Source organism: Haliaeetus albicilla, chromosome 22 (assembly GCF_947461875.1).
Source record: "Haliaeetus albicilla chromosome 22, bHalAlb1.1, whole genome shotgun sequence".
Taxonomy (NCBI): Eukaryota; Metazoa; Chordata; class Aves; order Accipitriformes; family Accipitridae; genus Haliaeetus; species Haliaeetus albicilla.
Window position 1 is genome coordinate 6,127,001 of NC_091504.1, and position 17,402 is coordinate 6,144,402.

A 17,402-nucleotide genomic window follows, 5' to 3' on the forward strand; every position below is an offset into this window, starting at 1 on the left:
TCACTGTCACCCTGTCCCCGGGGGTCCCCATGTCCCAGTAGTGCGGCTCACTGGCTGTCACCGTGTCCCCAGGCTCCAGCCCGGTGCCCTGGCAGCACAGCTTGTGCGGTGGCCCTGGTGTCCCCCAGCCCTGTGCCCCTGCAGCAGCAGCATGGCCTCGGCGTCCCCAGGCTGTGTCCCCATGTCCCTGGGTTGTGTCCTTGTGTCCCCACCACTCCCAGACTCTGTCCCCCCTGTCCCCACTAGCCCCAGCCCCTGTTCCCCATGTCCGCAGCCCCTGTCCCCACCAGCTCCAGCCCATGTCCCCAGGCCCTGTACCCTTGTCCCAGGTTGTGTCCCCATCCCCATGTCTCCAGGCTCTGTCCCTGTGTCCCGCCATGTTCCCACCAGCCCTAGCCCATGTCCCCCGTGTCTCCAGGCTGTGTCCCCACACCATGTCCTCATGAGCCCTAGGCTGTGTCCCCAGGCCATGTCCCCAGCCCCTGTCCCCATGTCCCCACCATCCCCAGGCTGTGTCCCCCTGTCCCCGGGCTGTGTCCCCATCGCCATGGCTCCAGGCTGTGTCCCCATGTCATGTCCCCTGGCCCTGTCCCAGTGTCCCCAGCCCCTGTCCCCTTGTCCCCCCCACGTCCCCACCATCCCCATGTTCCCCCAGTGACGCTCCTCGCTCCGCCTCCCGCTGCGGGGTGGGCGTGGCTAGCTCAGCACCACCCAATTAGCGCCTGGGAAGCGGGTGGTGGGCGGGGCCGAACCAGCGAGCGGGCGGTGGGCGGAGCTCCCCTTTCCGCAGTGGGGCGGGGGTGGGGGGTGTGGGGGGGGGCACGGACAGATCGGACCAATGAACGCCGCGGGTGGGCGGGGTCTGGACCCAACCCCGCGCGGGGGGCGGAGCCTTCCCGCCGGCCTTCGGACTCTAACCAATGAGAAAGCAGGCAACAGGGCGGGAGCCAATGAGGAAGGTGGGGGCGTGGCCGGGCGCGCGCGGCGGCGGCGGCGGCGGCGGCGGGCGATGGCGGAGCGCGGCGGCCCCCGCGGCCCCCCCGGCCCGGCCCCGCCGCCCGCGGCCTCCCCTCAGCTCCCCCCGGCCCCGGCCGGGCCCCCCACCCCCACCCCCGGGGTCGTTCCCCCCCCCGCCGCCGCCACCACCACTCCCCCGGTTCCTACCGCTACCGGTACCGGCGGGCCCGGCCGGCCGGTGCAGATGAACCTGTACGCGACCTGGGAGGTGGACCGGAGCTCGCCCAGCTGCGTGCCCAGGTGAGGGGCGGGTCCTCCCGGGACACCCCCGGTTCCCCTCCGGTCCCCCCCCAGGGACACCCGGGATACCCCTGTACCCCCCCCCCCGCGGTTCCCCTCCGGTCCCTCCCCGGGACACCCCCGGTTCCCCCCCGGTCCCCCCCCGGGACACCGGGTCCCTCCCCAGTCTCCCCCAGGGACACCCGGGACCCCCCCGGTCCCCCCCCGGGACACCGGGTCCCTCCCCAGTCTCCCCCAGGGACACCCGGGACCCCCCCGTGTCCCCCCCGGGACAGGGACACCCCCGGTTGCCCCCCTGGGGAACTTTGTAGGGATGGGGGGGGGCACCACCCTGCTCGTAACCCCCCCCACCCCCATTAACCTCCCCTGGGGGGGGCTGATACCTCCCCCCCACCACCACACACCCCCCCGGTCTGTCCTCCCCCCAATATTGACTCCCCCCCCCAAATTATTGTGACCCCCCCCGGCCCCCCCCAGACTGTTCAGCCTGACGCTGCAGCGCCTGGTGCTGGTGCGGGAGGTGGCCAAGGACCTGGGCTCCGTCGTCATCGCCGTCAAACTGCAGGTGAGGGGGGGGCACGGGGGGGCCATTGGGGTCCTGGGTGGGGGGGGGGTCCCTGAGGGTCCCCTGGGGTGCTGGGTGTCGGGGGTGGAGGTTAGGGGGGGCAGAGAGGGTCCTCTAGGGGTCCTGGGGGGTGGCAGGTTTTGGGGGTTGGGTCGTTTTGGGGGGGGGGGGGCGTTGGGAGGGGGGTATTGGGTGTCAGGTCTTGGGTGCTGGGTCCCTGAGGGTGGGAGAGGGTGCTCTGGGGGTGAGGGAGGGGGTCCTGGGGTGAGGGTGGGGGTCCCAGGCCTTGGGTGCTGGGATCCTTTTTGGGGGGGTGGATCCTGGGGTGGTTGTGGGGGGGTCCCGAGGGGTGTCAGGTCTTGGGTGCTGGGTCCTTTGGGGTAGAGGGTGCCCTGGGGGTCGGGGGGGGGGGGGTCCCAGGCCTTGGGTGCTGGGACCCTTTTGGGGGGGGGGTGGACCCTGGGGGTCAGGGGGGTACTGGGGTGGTGTGGGGGAGTCGCAAGGGGTGTCAGGTCTTGGGTGCTGGGTCCCTTTGAGTGGGGGGGGTGAACCCTGGGGGTCAGAAGGTCCCTGTGGGGTGGGGGGTGGGGTCCCAAGAGCTCCACCCTGGGGGGGGGGGGAATTTACACACACACACACCCCCCATCCAGGGCTCCAAGCGGATCCTGCGATCCAACGAGATCCCGCTGCCGCCTGGCGGCTCCCCAGAGACCGAGCTCCAGCTCACCTTCTCCCTGCAGGTAAAGCACCCTGACCCCCCCCACCCATGGGTGCTCTCCTCTATATAACACCCTAAATAACCCCCCCGTCTCTGCCGCAGTACCCCCACTTTTTGAAGCGGGACGCCAACCGCCTCCAGGTGATGCTGCAGCGGCGGAAACGCTACAAGAACCGAACTTTTTTGGGTTATAAAACCTTGGCCGTGGGGCTCATCAACATGGCGGAGGTGGGTGCTAAGGGGGGTGGGGGGGTCAGGGTGCTCTAACGCACGGCAGGGGTGTTGGCGGGACAGCGTTCACCGGGTGGCGTGGGTCAGTCCCTGCTGTGGGGTGGTGGTGCTGTTCCTCCCCCCCCGCTAAATTTGGGTGCTCTGTTTTTACCACCCCCACCCATAGGTGCTGCAGCACCCTAGCGAGGGGGGGCTGGCGTTGGTGCTGCACCGGGCGGTGAAGGACGCGGCGGTGCCGGTGGCCGAGATCCGGGTGAATTCGCTTTCCAGCCAGCCCATCGATCACGAGGCCAAGGGCAAGCTCTCGGGTGAGGCCCCGGGCACCCATGGGTGCTGGTTTGGGGGGGCGGCGGGGGGGAGTATCGCTGGGTGCTGGGGCAACGTTGGGTGCTGGGGAGGGGATGGAAAAACCAGGGATCTGCAGGTATTGGGGATGGAGGGGTGTCTCTGAGAACACCCATGGGTGCTGGGAGTATCTGTGGGTGCTGGGGGGGCACCCTTGGGTGCTGAGACGCCAATGGGTGCTGGGGGGAGGGGGGTAGAGGAGCCTGGGGCATATGTGGCCCCATGGGTGTCCATAAGAGCACTCATGGGTGAAGGAAGCATCTCTGGGTATGGGGAGCACCCTTGGGTGCTGGGGGGCCACCCTTGGGTGCTGAGACACCACTGGGTGCTGGGGTAGAGTAGCCTGGGGCATGTGTGGTCCCAGGGGTGTCCATGAGAGCACCCATGGGTGAAGGGAGCATCTGTGGGTGTGGAGAGCGCCCACAGAAATGGGGAGCACCCTTGGGTGCTGGGGGGGCACCCTTGGGTGCTGAGACACCAGTGGGTGCTGGGGGCGAGGGGGTAGAGGAGCCTGGGTCTCATATGGTCCTAGGGGTGTCCGTGAGAGCACCCATGGGTGCAGGGAGCATCTGTGGGTGCGGGGAGCACCCATGGGGTCAGGTGGCACCTTTGGGTGCTGGGGGGCACCCAGGAAGGGGGGGACATGCACCGACGGGGCGACGCAGGTGCCAGCAGGGGAGGTGACGGTCACCTGCAGCCCCTGGGGAGTAGGGGCACCCGTGGGTGCAGAGAAGCAACAAAGGTTTAGGACCCCCCGTGGGCACGTGGGGAGCACCCTGCCAAGCCGAGCACCGGGGGGGGCACCCCAGGGACCCCCACCTTTGGGTGCTCTCCCCCCCCCCAGATCGCTCCCCCGACATTGACAACTACTCGGAGGAAGAGGAGGAGAGCTTCTCCTCCGAGCAGGAGGGCAGCGACGATGCCCTGCACGGCCAGGTGGGTGCTGGGACACCCCCCCCCTTCCCCACCCTTGGGTGTCACCATGGGTGCCCCCCCCCACCCTGTCACCTGTGTCCCCCAGGATCTTTTCTATGAGGAAGAGGAGCTGCCCAAGGTGAAGAAGACGCGGAGGAAGCTGATGGCATCCACCCGGGTGAGTTGAGGGGGGGGGGCTGTGGGTGCCCCCCAAGGGGTGCTTGGGTGCTGGGGCGGGCACCCACGGGTGCCCCTGACCCCCTCGTGTCCCCGCAGCAGCCCAATATCAAGCAGAAGTTCGTGGCCCTGCTGAAGCGCTTCAAGGTGTCGGAGGAGGTAGGAGCACCCGTGGGTGCTGCGGGGGGGGCACCCCGGGGACAGAGTAACAGGGGGTGGCACTGGGTGACAAAGGGGTGCTGCGGGGGGTGACACAGGGTGGCAACATCAAGGGGGCAACACGGGGTGGTACAGAGGTGGGGGGGTGACACAGGGCGGCAGAGGGTGACGCAGGGTGATGTGGGGGTGGCACGAGGTGACATGTAGTGGTATTGGGTAGGGGGTGGCAGGGGGTGGCATGGGGGTTGTGGCGGTGGCAGGGGGTGACACAGGGACACTGGGCCGGCGGAGGGTGGCACTGGGTGGCACGGGGGTGCAGGAGGTGGCAGGGGGTGACATGGTGACACAGAGGTGGGAGGGCTGGTGGGAGGTGGCACTGGGTGACACTGGGCTGGCAGGAGGTGACACGGTGACACTGGCAGGGGTGGCACTGGGTGACACGGGGATGGTGGGACTGGCAGGAGGTGACATGATGACATGGGGATGGCAGGAGGTGACATGGTGACAGCGATGGCAGGGCTGGTAGGAGGTGACATGGTGACACTGGGTGACATGGTGATGGCAGGGCTGGCAGGAGGTGATATGGGGATGGTGGGACTGGCAGGAGGTGACATGGTGACATAGGGATGGTAGGAGGTGACATGGTGACAGCGATGGTAGGGCTGGCAGGAGATGACATGGTGACACTGGGTGACACGGCGATGGCAGGACTGGCAGGAGGTGACATGGTGACACGGGGCTGGCAGGAGGTGACATGGTGACAGTGATGGCAGGGGTGGCAGGGGGTGATGTGGTGACACTGGCAGGGGTGGCACTGGGTGACACAGGGATGGCAGGGCTGGTAGGAGGTGATGTGACACGGGGATGGTGGGACTGGTGGGAGGTGGCACTGGGTGACATAGGGCCAGCAGAAGGTGACATGGTGACAGTGATGGCAGGGTTGGCAGGAGGTGACGTGGTGGCACTGGGTGACACGGTGATGGCAGGGCTGGCAGGAGATGACACGGGAATGGTGGGATTGGCAGGAGGTGCCATGGTGACATGGGGATGGCAGGCGGTGACATGGGGATGGCAGGAGGTGCCATGGTGACATGGGGATGGCAGGCGGTGACATGGGGATGGCAGGAGGTGACGTGGTGACAGCGATGGCAGGGCTGGCAGGGGGTGACACGGGCGGTGGGGTTGGCGGGAGGTGGTACCGGGTAATGGTGACGGCAGGGCTGGCTGGAGGCACCGGTGCCGGGGTGACTCTTGGTGTCCCCCCGTGTCCCCCCCCGGTGACACAGGTGGGCTTCGGGCTGGAGCACGTGTCCCACGCCCGCATGCGGGAGGTGGCCGAGGACCTGGACGAGCTCTACGACACCCTCGAGATCTTCAACCCCAGCGACAGCGGCGCCGACCTCGACGACACCGACAGCGTCCTCAGCACCCCCAAACCCAAGCTGCGGTGAGGGGGGGCGCCCGAGGGACCCCCCCACCCCGGGGTGGGCACCCTGGGGTGGCCCCCATTTTGGCCTGGCTCTGGGGTGGGACCTTCTCCGGGTGAGGGATGGGGCTGGTGTCACCTCCCTCCCACTCCCCCCCACCCCGGGTGACTCTCTGTCCCCGTGTCCCCACGTCCCCACATCCCAGTGCCACCAGATCCCTGTGGCTCGTGTGTCCCCGTGTCCCAGTGTCACCAGCGTTCCCATGTCCTAGTGTCACCAGCATCCCCATGTCCTAGTGCCACCAGTGCCCCCATGTCCCTGTGTCCCAGTGCCACCAGTGTCCCCCTGCGTCCCCGTGTCCCAGTGCCACCAGTGTCCCCCTGCATCCCCATGTCCCAGTGCCACCAGTGTCCCCCTGTGTCCCTGTGTCCCAGTGCCACCAGTGCCCCCCTGTGTCCCCCATGTCATTAGTGCCCTCCCATGTCTTAGTGCCATCAGTCTCCCCTATGTCCCCATGTCCCAGTGCCACCAGTGGCCCCATGTCCTAGTGCTACCAGTGCCCCCCCTCTGTCCCTATATCCCCATGTCCTAGTGCCCCCGTGTGTCCCCATGTCCCAGTGCAACCAGTGCCCCTGTGTCCCCCGTCCCAGTGCCACCCATGTCCCCCAGTGTCCCTGTGTCCCAGTGCCACCAGTGTCCCCTGTGTCCCCATGTCCCTGTGTCCCAGTGCCACCAGTGTCCCCCTGTGTCCCCATATCCCAGTGTCCCCATGTCTTAGTGCCTGCCACCAGACCTCTGTGTCCCCGTGTCCCAGTGCCACCAGTGCCCCTGTGTCCCCCATGTCTCAGTGCCATCAGTCTCCCCTGTGTCCCCCAGTCCCAGTGCCACCCATGTCCCCCAGTGTTCCCAGGTCCCAGTGTGACCAGTGTCCCCCCTATGTCCCCATGTCCCTGTGTCCTGGTGCCACCAGTGTCCCCATGTCCCAGTACCACTGGTGTCCCCCTGCATCCCCATATCCCAGTGCCACCAGTGTCCCCCTGTGCCCCCATGTCCCAGCGCCACCAGTGCCCCCCCTCTGTTCCCTATATCCCTGTGTCCCAGTGCCACCAGGCCCCCCCCTGTGTCCCCATATCCCAGTGCCACCAGTGTCTCCCTGTGTCCCCATGTCCGAGTCCTAGTGCCATCAGTGTTCCCTGTGTCCCCATCTCCCAGTGCCACCAGTGCCCCCCATGTCCCCGTGTCGTGTCCCCCCCGGTGCCATCGGTGTCCCTTGTCCCTACAGCCCCTTCTTCGAGGGTCTCTCGCAGTCGAGCTCCCAGACAGAGATGGGCAGCCCAGGGCGCGAGGGGCCCCCCCCGGTCAGTGGAGGCAGGGGAGGCACTGGGGTTACTGGGAGCACTGGGAGGGCTACAGGGGGGTCTTCCAGCCCCTTATGGGGGGCACTGGGGGGGTTATGGGAGGCACTGGGAGGGGTGGGAGGCTGTTGGGGAGGTTATGGGGGGCACTGGGGGGTGGGGGGGCTGTTGGGGGGTTATGGGGGCACTGGGAGGGTTATGAGAGGCACTGGGGGCGGTTATGGGTGTGTCTGGGAGGTTTATGGGGGTCTCTGGGGGGGGTTCTGGGGGTTGGGGGCTTATGGGGGGCACTGGGGGGTGTTGGGGGTGTCTGGGACGGTTATGGGGGGCACTGGGGGGTGTTGGGGGTGTCTGGGGGGGTCATAGGGGTAGGGGGGGCAGGAGGAGTTATTGGGGGTTTTTAGGGGGCTGGGGGAGCTCGGGGGGGGTGAGGTGGCTCCTGGGATTGGGGGGCTTTGGGGGGGGCTGGTCCTGGAAGGGTTGGGGGGGCCTTTGGGGTCTGGGGGGGCCCTGGGTTAGGGGAGCTTTGGGGATTTAGGAGGGGGCTCTGGGAAGGTTAGGGGAGAGCCCTGGGGGAGGGGGTTAGGGGGTCCTGGGAGGGTTAAGGGGGAGTTTGGGAGTTTGGGGGGGGGCAGGCATTTGGGGGGGGGCAGGCATTTGGGGGGGGAGCTGTGGGGTCAAGCACACCCCTTCTCCCCCCAGGCAGAGGCCGGGGCCAAGGGCGGGCGCAGACCCCCCGAAGATGGGGGGCAGGACCCCGAGGGGCTGGTGAGGCTCCCCCCGAGACCCCCCCAAGCCCCCACCCCCCCAAGGGCATGTGTCACCCAGTTACAGGGTGTCCCCATTCCAACAGCACCTGGTTGTGGGGTGTGTGTCCCCCCCATCCCAATGCCACCCAGTTGTGGGGTGTCCCCCACCCCATTCCACCCCGTTGTGGGGTATCCCCCCCCAGTACCACCCAGTTATGGGGTATTCCCCCCCCACCCTAATGCCACCCAGTCTTGGGGCACCCCCATCCCAGTGCCCCTCCAGTTGTGGGGTGTCCCCCACCCCATCCCACCCTCTTTTGGGGTATCCCTCCCAGTCCCCCCCAGTTGTGGGGTATCCCTATCCCAACAGCACCCAATTATGGGGTGCCCCCCACCTTAATGCCACCCAGTTAGGGGGTGCCCCCAATTGTTCAGTATCCCCACCCTGCTGCCACCTGGTTTTGGGGTATCCCTCACCCTGCTGCCACCCATTTGTGGGGTATCCCACCCTCAGTTTTGGGGTTCCTGCAGCTCCCCCTTGTGTCCCATACCCAGGATACGCGGGGGGACCCTGAGCCCCTGCCTGAGCCCGGGGGGGTCCCCGAAAAGCTGAAGACCCCCCTGAAGGGCAGCAAGGGGGAGGTGGCATCACCCAGGTGAGAGCACTCCAGGGTGGGGGTCAGGGTCCTACAGCACCCCAACGTGGGGAGGGGGAGGTTGGGGGTCCCTGGGGTGTGGGGGGGGGTGTTGGGGTTCAGGGGGGTGATTTGGGGTCCCTGGGTGGGGATGGACAGGGGATTCTGGGCAGTTTTGGGGTCCCTAGGAGGATTTTTGGGGTCCCTGGGGGGAATATTGGGGTCCCTGGGTGGGGAACAGGGGGTTCTGGGCAGTTTTGGGGTCCCTAGGAGGATTTTGGGGGTCCCTGGAGGGGGTGTCGGGGTCCCTGAGTGGGAATATTGGGGTCCCTGGGGGGGACAGGAGGTTCTGGGCAGTTTTGGGTCCCTGGGAGGATTTTTGGAGTCCCTGGGGGGGAATATTGGGGTCCCAAGGGGATTTGGGCTCGGGGGGGGGGGGGGTCAGGGTTTGGGGAGGGCTGGTCTCCCTGGGGGGGTCCTGGGGTCTCTGGGGGGGTGGGATATTGGGGTCCCTGGGGACGCGGGGGTGCAGTGGGTGTGGCCACAGGGCGGAGGGGGGGGCCCCCCCCGGTCGGGGCCGTCGGGGGACCCCCCTGCGGGAGCGGCAGCTCTCCCGGCCCCTGGGCGAGAGGAACAACAGCTCCGACAGCGAGCGCTCCCCCGACCTGCCCCACGGCACCCAGGTGACACCCGCCGGGGGGACACGGGGATACCGGGGGTACTGGGGCGGTGGGAGGACACTGGGGGACGTGGGGACACTGGGGGGACATGGGGACACTGGGGGATGTGGGGACACTGGGGGGCATGGGGGGACGTGGGGACACTGGTGACACTGGGGGACGTGGGGACACTGGGGGCTAATGGGGGGTGGAGGGGGACATGGGGACACTGGTGACACTGGGGGGTATGGGGGGACATGGGGACACTGGGAGGTACGGGGGGACATGGGGACACTGGTGACACTGGGGGATGTGGGGATACTGGGGGCTAATGGGGGATGTGGGTATACTGGGGGACATGGGGGATGTTGGGACACTGGGGGGACATGGGGACACTGGGGGGTATGGGGGGACATGAGGACACTGGGGGCTAATGGGGGACATGGGGACACTGGTGACAAAGGGGGACATGGGGACACTGGGAGCTAATGGGGGATGTTGGGACACTGGGGACACTGGGGGACATGGGGACACTGGGAGCTAATGGGGGATGTTGGGACACTGGGGGGACATGGGGACACTGGGGGGTATGGGGGGGACATGAGGACACTGGGGGCTAATGGGGGACATGGGGACACTGGTGACAAAGGGGGACATGGGGACACTGGGAGCTAATGGGGGATGTTGGGACACTGGGGACACTGGGGGACATGGGGACACTGGGAGCTAATGGGGGATGTTGGGACACTGGTGACACTGGGGGACATGGGGACACTGGGAGCTAATGGGGGATGTTGGGACACTGGGGGGACATGGGGACACTGGGGGCTAATGGGGGATGTGGGGACACTGGGGGGTATTGGGGACACTGGGGGCTAATGGGGGATGTGGGGACACTGGGGGGTATTGGGGGGACATGAGGACACTGGTGACACTGGAGGATGTGGAGATACTGGGGGGTGTGAGGTGACATGGGGACACTGGGGGATGTGGGGACACTGGGGGGCATGGGGGCACATGGGGATACTGGGGACACTGGGGGGTATGGGGGGATGCTGGGGGTTACGGGGGGGACGTGGGAGGTATGGGGGGACATGGGGACACTGGTGACACTGGGGGACGTGGGGATACTGGGGGCTAATGGGGGATGTGGGGACACTGGGGTGTACTGGGGGGACATGGGGACACTGGTGACACTGGAGGATGTTGGGACACTGGGGGACATGGGAACACTGGGGGGCGTGGGGACACTGGGGGGCATGGGGGCACATGGGGATACTGGTGACACTGGGGGGTATGGGGGGATGCTGGGGGTTATGGGGGGATGTGGGAGGTATGGGGGGACATGGGGACACTGGTGACACCGGGGGACGTGGGGACACTGGGGGGCACAGTGACACCGGGGGGGGGGGGCATGGGGCCACCAGGGGCCACCCACAGCACCCCGTGCCAGTCCCATGGGGGCAGCGGTGGTGATGGGTGCCCCCCCCACCCATGGGTGCTCTCCCCCCACAGGTGCCCCCCGCGGTGCCACGGCGGGCGGTGTGGGAGCAGCTGGGTCAGGCCCTGGGTCCCGAAACGGGGCTGCCCGAGAGCGTCCTCCTCGTCAGCACCAGCGAGTGGCAGGGACAGGTCGGGGGGGGCACCCATGGGTGGGGGGGGCACCCATGGGTGGGGGGGAGCAGCTTACGGGTGAGGGGGAACCCCTGGGGAACAACCTGCTGCGGGGTAGGAACCTGGGGATTGGTACCCGTGGGGTTTGGAGAGCATCGGGGGGGGGGCACCCATGGGTGGGGGGGGCATCCATGGGTGGGGGACAACTCGTGAGGGTGGGAGGGGTAGGCACCCGGGGGGTGGCACCCGTGGGTTTGGAGAACATCTTGGGGAGGGGGGGGGCTGATGGGTGCTCGCCCCCCCCACGGTGGGGTGGGGGGGTCAGTGGGTGATGGGTGCCCCCCTGCAGTGGGGTGGGAGGGTCAGTGGGTGATGGGTGCCCCCCCCCCCAGTGGGATGGGAGGGTCAGTGGATGATGGGTGCCCCCCCACAAAGTAGGTGGGGGTCAGTGGGTGATGGGTGCCCCCGCACGGTGGGGTGGGGGGGTCAGTGGGTGACGGGTGCCCCCCCGCAGTGGGTGGGGGAGCTGCTGCAGGCGCAGGGGCAGGCGCTGGTGGGCACCACGGGGGGGGAGCTGCAGGCCGTGCTCTCCGCCGTCCTCACCCGCATCCAGAGATTGTGAGTGACCCCCCCCACCCACCCCGATGCACGCTTGTGTCCCCCCCGGGTCCCCTCATGTCCCCTTGAGGCCACATATGTGTGTGTGTGTGTCCCCCATTCTCCTGTGTCCCCCCCCACAGCTGCTCCCAGCACCCACAGCTGTGTCATGTGTTCCCCCCCCATCCTGGGGGGCCCCCAGCACCCAGGGGTGCTCCTGCCACCTCCCCTACCCCATGGCCCCCCTGAGCCCCCCCGCCATGGGTGCCGCCCCCCCCACCATGGGTGCTCCCCCCCCGTGCCTCCCCTGGGACACACCCCACCCCGCCCCATGCCCACCCAGGGGTCTCCCCCCACCCATACCCCCCCCACCCACTCATGGGTGTCCCCCCACCCATACAACCCCCCAGGGGTCTTTTGCCCCCCCCCCAACCCCACCCACCCAGGGTTGTCCCCCCACCCAAGGGTCCCACCCCCCTGGGGGCACCCCCATCCCCTGCGTCCCCCTCCACGGGTGCCCTGAGGGGGGTGTCTGTGTGTCCCCCCCCCATACGTGTGTGTGTGTGTCCCCAGCTGCAACTGCTCGGCGCTGCCCCCCCGGGCGCTGAAGGTGGTGGCGGTGGGTGGCGCTGGGTACCACAGCACCCTCCTGCGCTGCTTCGTCCGGCACCTGGGTGCCAAGAGCCCCGAGTGGCTGGGGTACCTCCGCTTCCTCCTCGTGCCCCTCGGTACGGCACCCGCGGGGGCGTCCGCGGCACCCACGGGCACCCGACAGGCACCCACAGCACCCACGGGGTGTTCATGGCACCCACGGGGACACTCACAGCACCCACGGGTGCCTGACAGGCACCCATAGCACCCACGGGGCATTCACGGCACCCACGGGCGCCCCACCGGCACCCACAGCACCCACGGGGTGTTCATGGCACCCACGGGCTCCCGTGGCACCCACAGGGCCTTCACGGCACCTGTGGGGTGTTCACAGCACCCAAGGGTGCCTGACAGGCACCCACAGCACCCATGGGGGCGTTCACGGCACCCACGGGTGCCCAACGGGCTCCCATGGTGCCCACGGGGCATTCACAGCACCCATGGCACCCACGGGTGCCCCACTGGCACCCATAGCACCCATGGGGATGTTCATGGCACCCACAGCACCCACGGGGGTGTTCACGGCACCCACAGGTGCCCAACGGGCTCCCATAGCACCCACGGGGCATTCATGCCACCCGTGGGGGCGTTCACGGCACCCACGGGCACCCGACAGGCACCCACAGCACCCACGGGGTGTTCATGGCACCCACGGGGACATTCACAGCACCCACGGGTGCCCAACAGGCACCTATAGCACCCATGGGGCACCTGGGGCTTCCATAGCACCCACAGAGCACCCACGGGGCACCTAGGACACTCACAGCACCCACGGGGCACCCTCAGGGGCATTAACGGGGCGGGGGGGGTCGGCCTGACGCCCCGGACAGGCGGGTGCCGTGTCCGGGGGTCCCTGCCACCCCCCGTCACCCACTGTCACCCACAGGCACCCACCCAGTGGCGCAGTACCTGGGCTCGGTGGACGGGCGCTACGGGGCCGCCTTCCTCGACCCCCCCTGGCGGGAGCTTTTCGGGCGCAGCGAGCCCCCCCCCACCGGTAAGTGGGCACCCAGCACCCACGGGATGGCCACCCACCCATCCCCTCAGCATCACCACTCGAGGGGGGGACACCCCCTTGTGGGAGGGGGTCCTGGGGAGGGGGGGGGTCACCCATGGGCGGGTGGCCTCGTGGGGGTTTGGGGGGGGGGGGCACCCATGGGTGCCGCCCCCCCCGGGTGCCCGCAGAGCCCTTCAACGTGGTGGGACGGATCCTGTCGTACGTGGCGGGTGCTGGGGCCACCCACCTGCTGCCGGTGGCTGAGGCCATGCTCACCTGCAAGCACAAGTTGTGAGTGGGGACGGGGACGTGGGATGTGGGGATTTGGGACACGGGGATTTGGGACGCAGGGATGTGGGACACAGGGACGTGGGGAGATGGGATATGGGGACGTGGGACACGGGGACGTGAGACACAGGGATGTGGGACAGGCTGATACGGGACATGGGGACGTGGGACACGGTGATGTGGGACAGGGTGACACAGGGACGTGGGATACGGGGATGTAGGACACGGGGACGTGGGACAGGATGAAGTGGGACACGGGGACATGGGACACAGGGATGTGGGACACGGTGACGTGGGACAGGGGGATGTGGAACACGGTGACATGGAACACGGGGACGTGGGACACGGGATATGGGGATGTGGGATATGGGGATGTGGGACAGGGTGACATGGGACACAGGGACGTGGGATACAGGGACGTGGGATACGGGGACGTGGGACACGGGGACGTGGGACATGGGGATGTGGGACAGGGTGACGTGGGATACGGGGACGTGGGACACAGGGACGTGGGACACGGGGATGTGGGACATGGGGATGTGGGACAGGGTGACGTGGGATACGGGGACGTGGGACACAGGACATGGGACACAGGGATGTGGGACACAGGGACAGTGTTGGAGGGACAGTGACGTGGGACACGGGGACGTGGGACACCGGACATGGGGACAGTGGTGGGGGGACAGTGACGTGGGACGTGGGGATGGCAACACGGGACATGAGGACACAGGGATGTGGGATGGGGGACGGCGACGTGGGACACGGGGACGTGGGACACGGGGACGGCGGGACGGGGGGACGGCGACAGCAGACACGGGGACGTCGGTGCGGGGACACGAGCGCGAGACGCGGGCGCCGGCGTGGGGACGGTGGCGGGGGGGACGGGGGTGACGCTGGCGCGGGGCGGTGGCGCGTGGGGACGGGCCACCCCTGACGCCCCCCCTCTGTCCCCAGCCCGGACGAGGACTCGTACCAGAAGTTCGTGCCCTTCGTGGGGGTGAGCCTGGCGCGGGTGACGGCGGGTGACACCGGGGCTGGGGGGGCACTGGGTGACACTGGGGGGGCAGAGGGACCAGGTCAGGGGTGACACCAGCGATGGGGACACAGCCCCTGGGGGCAAGGGTGGCGCAGGGTGGGGGGACCTGGTGGCACTGGGTGGCACTTGGGGGGGGGGGCGGACGCACCTTGTCCCCGGGTTGGGGTGACACCGGGTGACATTGGCCATGGGGACGCTGTCCCTGGGGCAAGGGTGGCACTGGGTGGGGGGACTGGGTGGCACTGGGGTGGCACTGAGGTGGGGGGGACCTGGTGACACTGGGTGACACAGGGGTGGCACTGGGGGGGGGGACCTGGTCCCTGGGTTGGGGTGACACCGGGTGACATTGGCCATGGGGACACCGTCCCTGGGGCAAGGGTGGCGCTGGGTGGGGGGACTGGGTGGCACTGGGTGACACGGGGGTGGCACTGGGAGGGGGGGGTCCCCAGGGTGTCCCCTTCAAGCTGCACCCTTCCCCGCAGGTGGTGAAGGTGGGGCTGGTGGAGGACCCCCCCGCAGCTCCGGTAGGTGGGTGCCCCCCCCCGGGGCACCCTGGGGTGCTGTCACCCCCCCCCCCAATGTCCCCACTGTGCTCCTCTGTGTGTGTGTCCCCAAGGGGGGGGCACCCTGGGGTCCTTCCTCCACCCAAGGGGGGGGGCACCCTGGGGTCATGGCCCCCCCCTCCCCGAGCGGGTGCCCCCGCAGGTGACGGGGACGAGGTGCCCACCCTGAGCCTGGCGGTGCCCTCCACCTCCCCCCCGGGGGGGGCCGGGGTGCCCCGCGAGGCCGCAGCCACCCCCCCGGCGTCACCCTCCATGGCCGCCGCCAGCACCCCGGGGTGAGCACCCCTGGGACCCTTGCGGGGGGGGGGCACCCATATATCTGGGGGGGGGACACCCGGTTGCCTGGGTGGGGGGCACCCATAGGATTGGGTCTTGGCGGGGGGACACCCACATGTCTGGGTCCCTGGGGGGGGGGCACCCATATACCTTGGTCTTGGGGTGGGGGGAGCACCCAGATATCTGGGTCCTGGGGGAGGGGGGTACCCACATGCTAGTTTCCTGGGTAGGGGCACCCATACAATTGGAGCTTGGGGGGGGGGGGGCACCCACATGTCTGGGTCCTGGGTGGGGGGAGGCACCCATACACCTTGTTCCTTTGGGGGGGCACCCATATGCATGGGTCTTGGTGTGGGAGGGGGGCACCCATATGCCTTTGTCTTGGGGTGAGGGGCACCCACATGCCTAATTTTGGGGGGGGCCACCCATATGCACGGTTTTGGGGGGGGCACCCACATGCTTAGTTTCCTGGGGGGGCACCCATATACCTTGTTTCCTTTGGGGGGCGCCTATATGCATGGGTTTTGGGGGGGGGAGCACCCATATACCTTGGTCTTGGGGTGGGGGGGGCACCCACATGTCTGGGTCCCTGGGTGGGGGGGGTACCCAGATGCCTGGGTGTCCCCCATCCCCCCCCAGCCAAGGTGTGTCCCCCCCGCAGCTCCTCGGGGGACGCGCTGGGGCTGCAGGTGGATTACTGGGGGGCACCCATGGGTGCCGAGCGTCGGCGCGAGGGGGAGCGGCGCGAGGGGGGGGCCAAGACGAGCCTCCGCGGGACCTTCCGCTCCCTCCACGTCTCCCGCCTGCCGGGGGCCGGGGACCCCCCCGGGAGCACCCTGGCCATGACCCTCGTCACCCGCGAGAAGAACAAGAAGGGTGAGGGGGGGGCACCCTTGGGGGGGAGGGGGCACCCAAGGGTGGGTGTTGGGGGGATTGGGCACCCAAAGGTGGGGTTTGGGGATATTAGGCACCTCAGGGTGGGTCTTGAGGGGGGGGCACCCAAGAGTGGGGGGTGGGGGGCACCCAGGGGTGGGTGTTTGAATGGGGGGGGAAGTGGGCACCCAGGGGTGGGGTTTGGGGGGTATTGGGCACCCAAGGGTGGGTGTTGGGGCGGGGGGGCACCCAAAGGTGGGTTTTGGCGGGTATTGGGCACGCAAGGGGGGGCACCCAGGGGTGGGTGTTTGAATGGGGGGGGGGAGTGGGCACCCAAAGGTGGGTTTTGGGGAGTTTGAGCACCCAGGGTGTGTTTTGGGGGATTGGGCACCCACGTGCAGGCTTTGGGGTGGGGGGCACCCAAGGGTGGGTGTTTGGGGGGGGGGGGACACGGCACCCAGGGGGTGGGCGTTGAAGGGATTGGGCACCCATGGGTGGGACTGGTGTGGGTGTCACAGGGTGGGCATCGATGGGGTGGGGGGGACACCCCGTACCACCTCTGTCCCTCGGGGAGGGGCTGTCACCCAGCGCCGTGGGTGCCCCCCCCACCCACCCACCCACGGGTGCCGGCAGTGCCCACCCTGTTCCTGAGCAAGCGCCCGCGGGAGCCCGACTCCAAGAGCCTGGTGGTGGACGGCATCACCCGCCTCATCTGCTCCCCCCGGCAGCCCCCCGCCCTGCTCACCGGTGGGTGGGGGCACCCATGGGGGGGGGGAGTACCCCAGGGTGGGGGGCACCCGAGAGTGGGGGGCACACAGGGATGGGGGGCGAGCACCCAAGGGGGGGGGGAGAGCCAAGGGTGGGGGGGAGACCCAAGGTTGGGGGGGAGCAACCAAGGGGGGGGGAGCACCCAAGGTTGGGGGGGGAGCACCCAAGGGTGGGGTGCCTGGGGGGGGGGTGTTTTCCCCAGGGTGGGCACCCATGGGTGTTGGGGGGGGGGTGTCCTCCAACTCTTTGCTTTCCACACTAACCCCATGGGTGCCCGGGGGGGGGGTGTCTGCTGGGTGCCGGGGGGGGGGGGGTGTGGGGGGGGGGCGTGGGGGTCCCACGGGTGCTGTCTCCCACAGTGACGGTGGACGGCACCCAGTGGGGACGACATCAAGTTCTTCCAGCTGGCGGCGCAGTGGCCGTCCCACGTCAAGCACTTCCCCGTCGGCCTCTTCGGCACCAAAGCCCCCTGAGCGCCCCCCACCCCCACCCATGGGTGCCCCCTCCTCACCCATGGGTGCCCCCCCCCCATCTATTGGGGGGGGTG

The 17,402-nt window shown here is 68.6% G+C and overlaps 1 protein-coding gene across 1 annotated transcript; it reads left to right on the plus strand.

Moving 5' to 3' along the window:
• Positions 1-994: 994 nt before the first annotated feature.
• PACS1 (phosphofurin acidic cluster sorting protein 1) lies at positions 995-17,396 on the plus strand. Its single transcript, XM_069809375.1, is given in 24 exon segments — positions 995-1,257; positions 1,735-1,822; positions 2,473-2,562; positions 2,643-2,768; positions 2,938-3,079; positions 3,961-4,052; positions 4,138-4,209; positions 4,308-4,367; positions 5,654-5,814; positions 7,077-7,152; positions 7,852-7,917; positions 8,454-8,554; positions 9,066-9,216; positions 10,708-10,824; positions 11,321-11,424; positions 11,977-12,131; positions 12,941-13,051; positions 13,240-13,342; positions 14,294-14,336; positions 14,858-15,213; positions 15,876-16,090; positions 16,721-16,834; positions 17,215-17,237; positions 17,239-17,396. Coding segments are annotated over 24 exon segments (2,904 nt in total). The 5' UTR covers positions 995-1,009; the 3' UTR covers positions 17,329-17,396.
• The last annotated feature ends 6 nt before the right edge of the window (positions 17,397-17,402 follow it).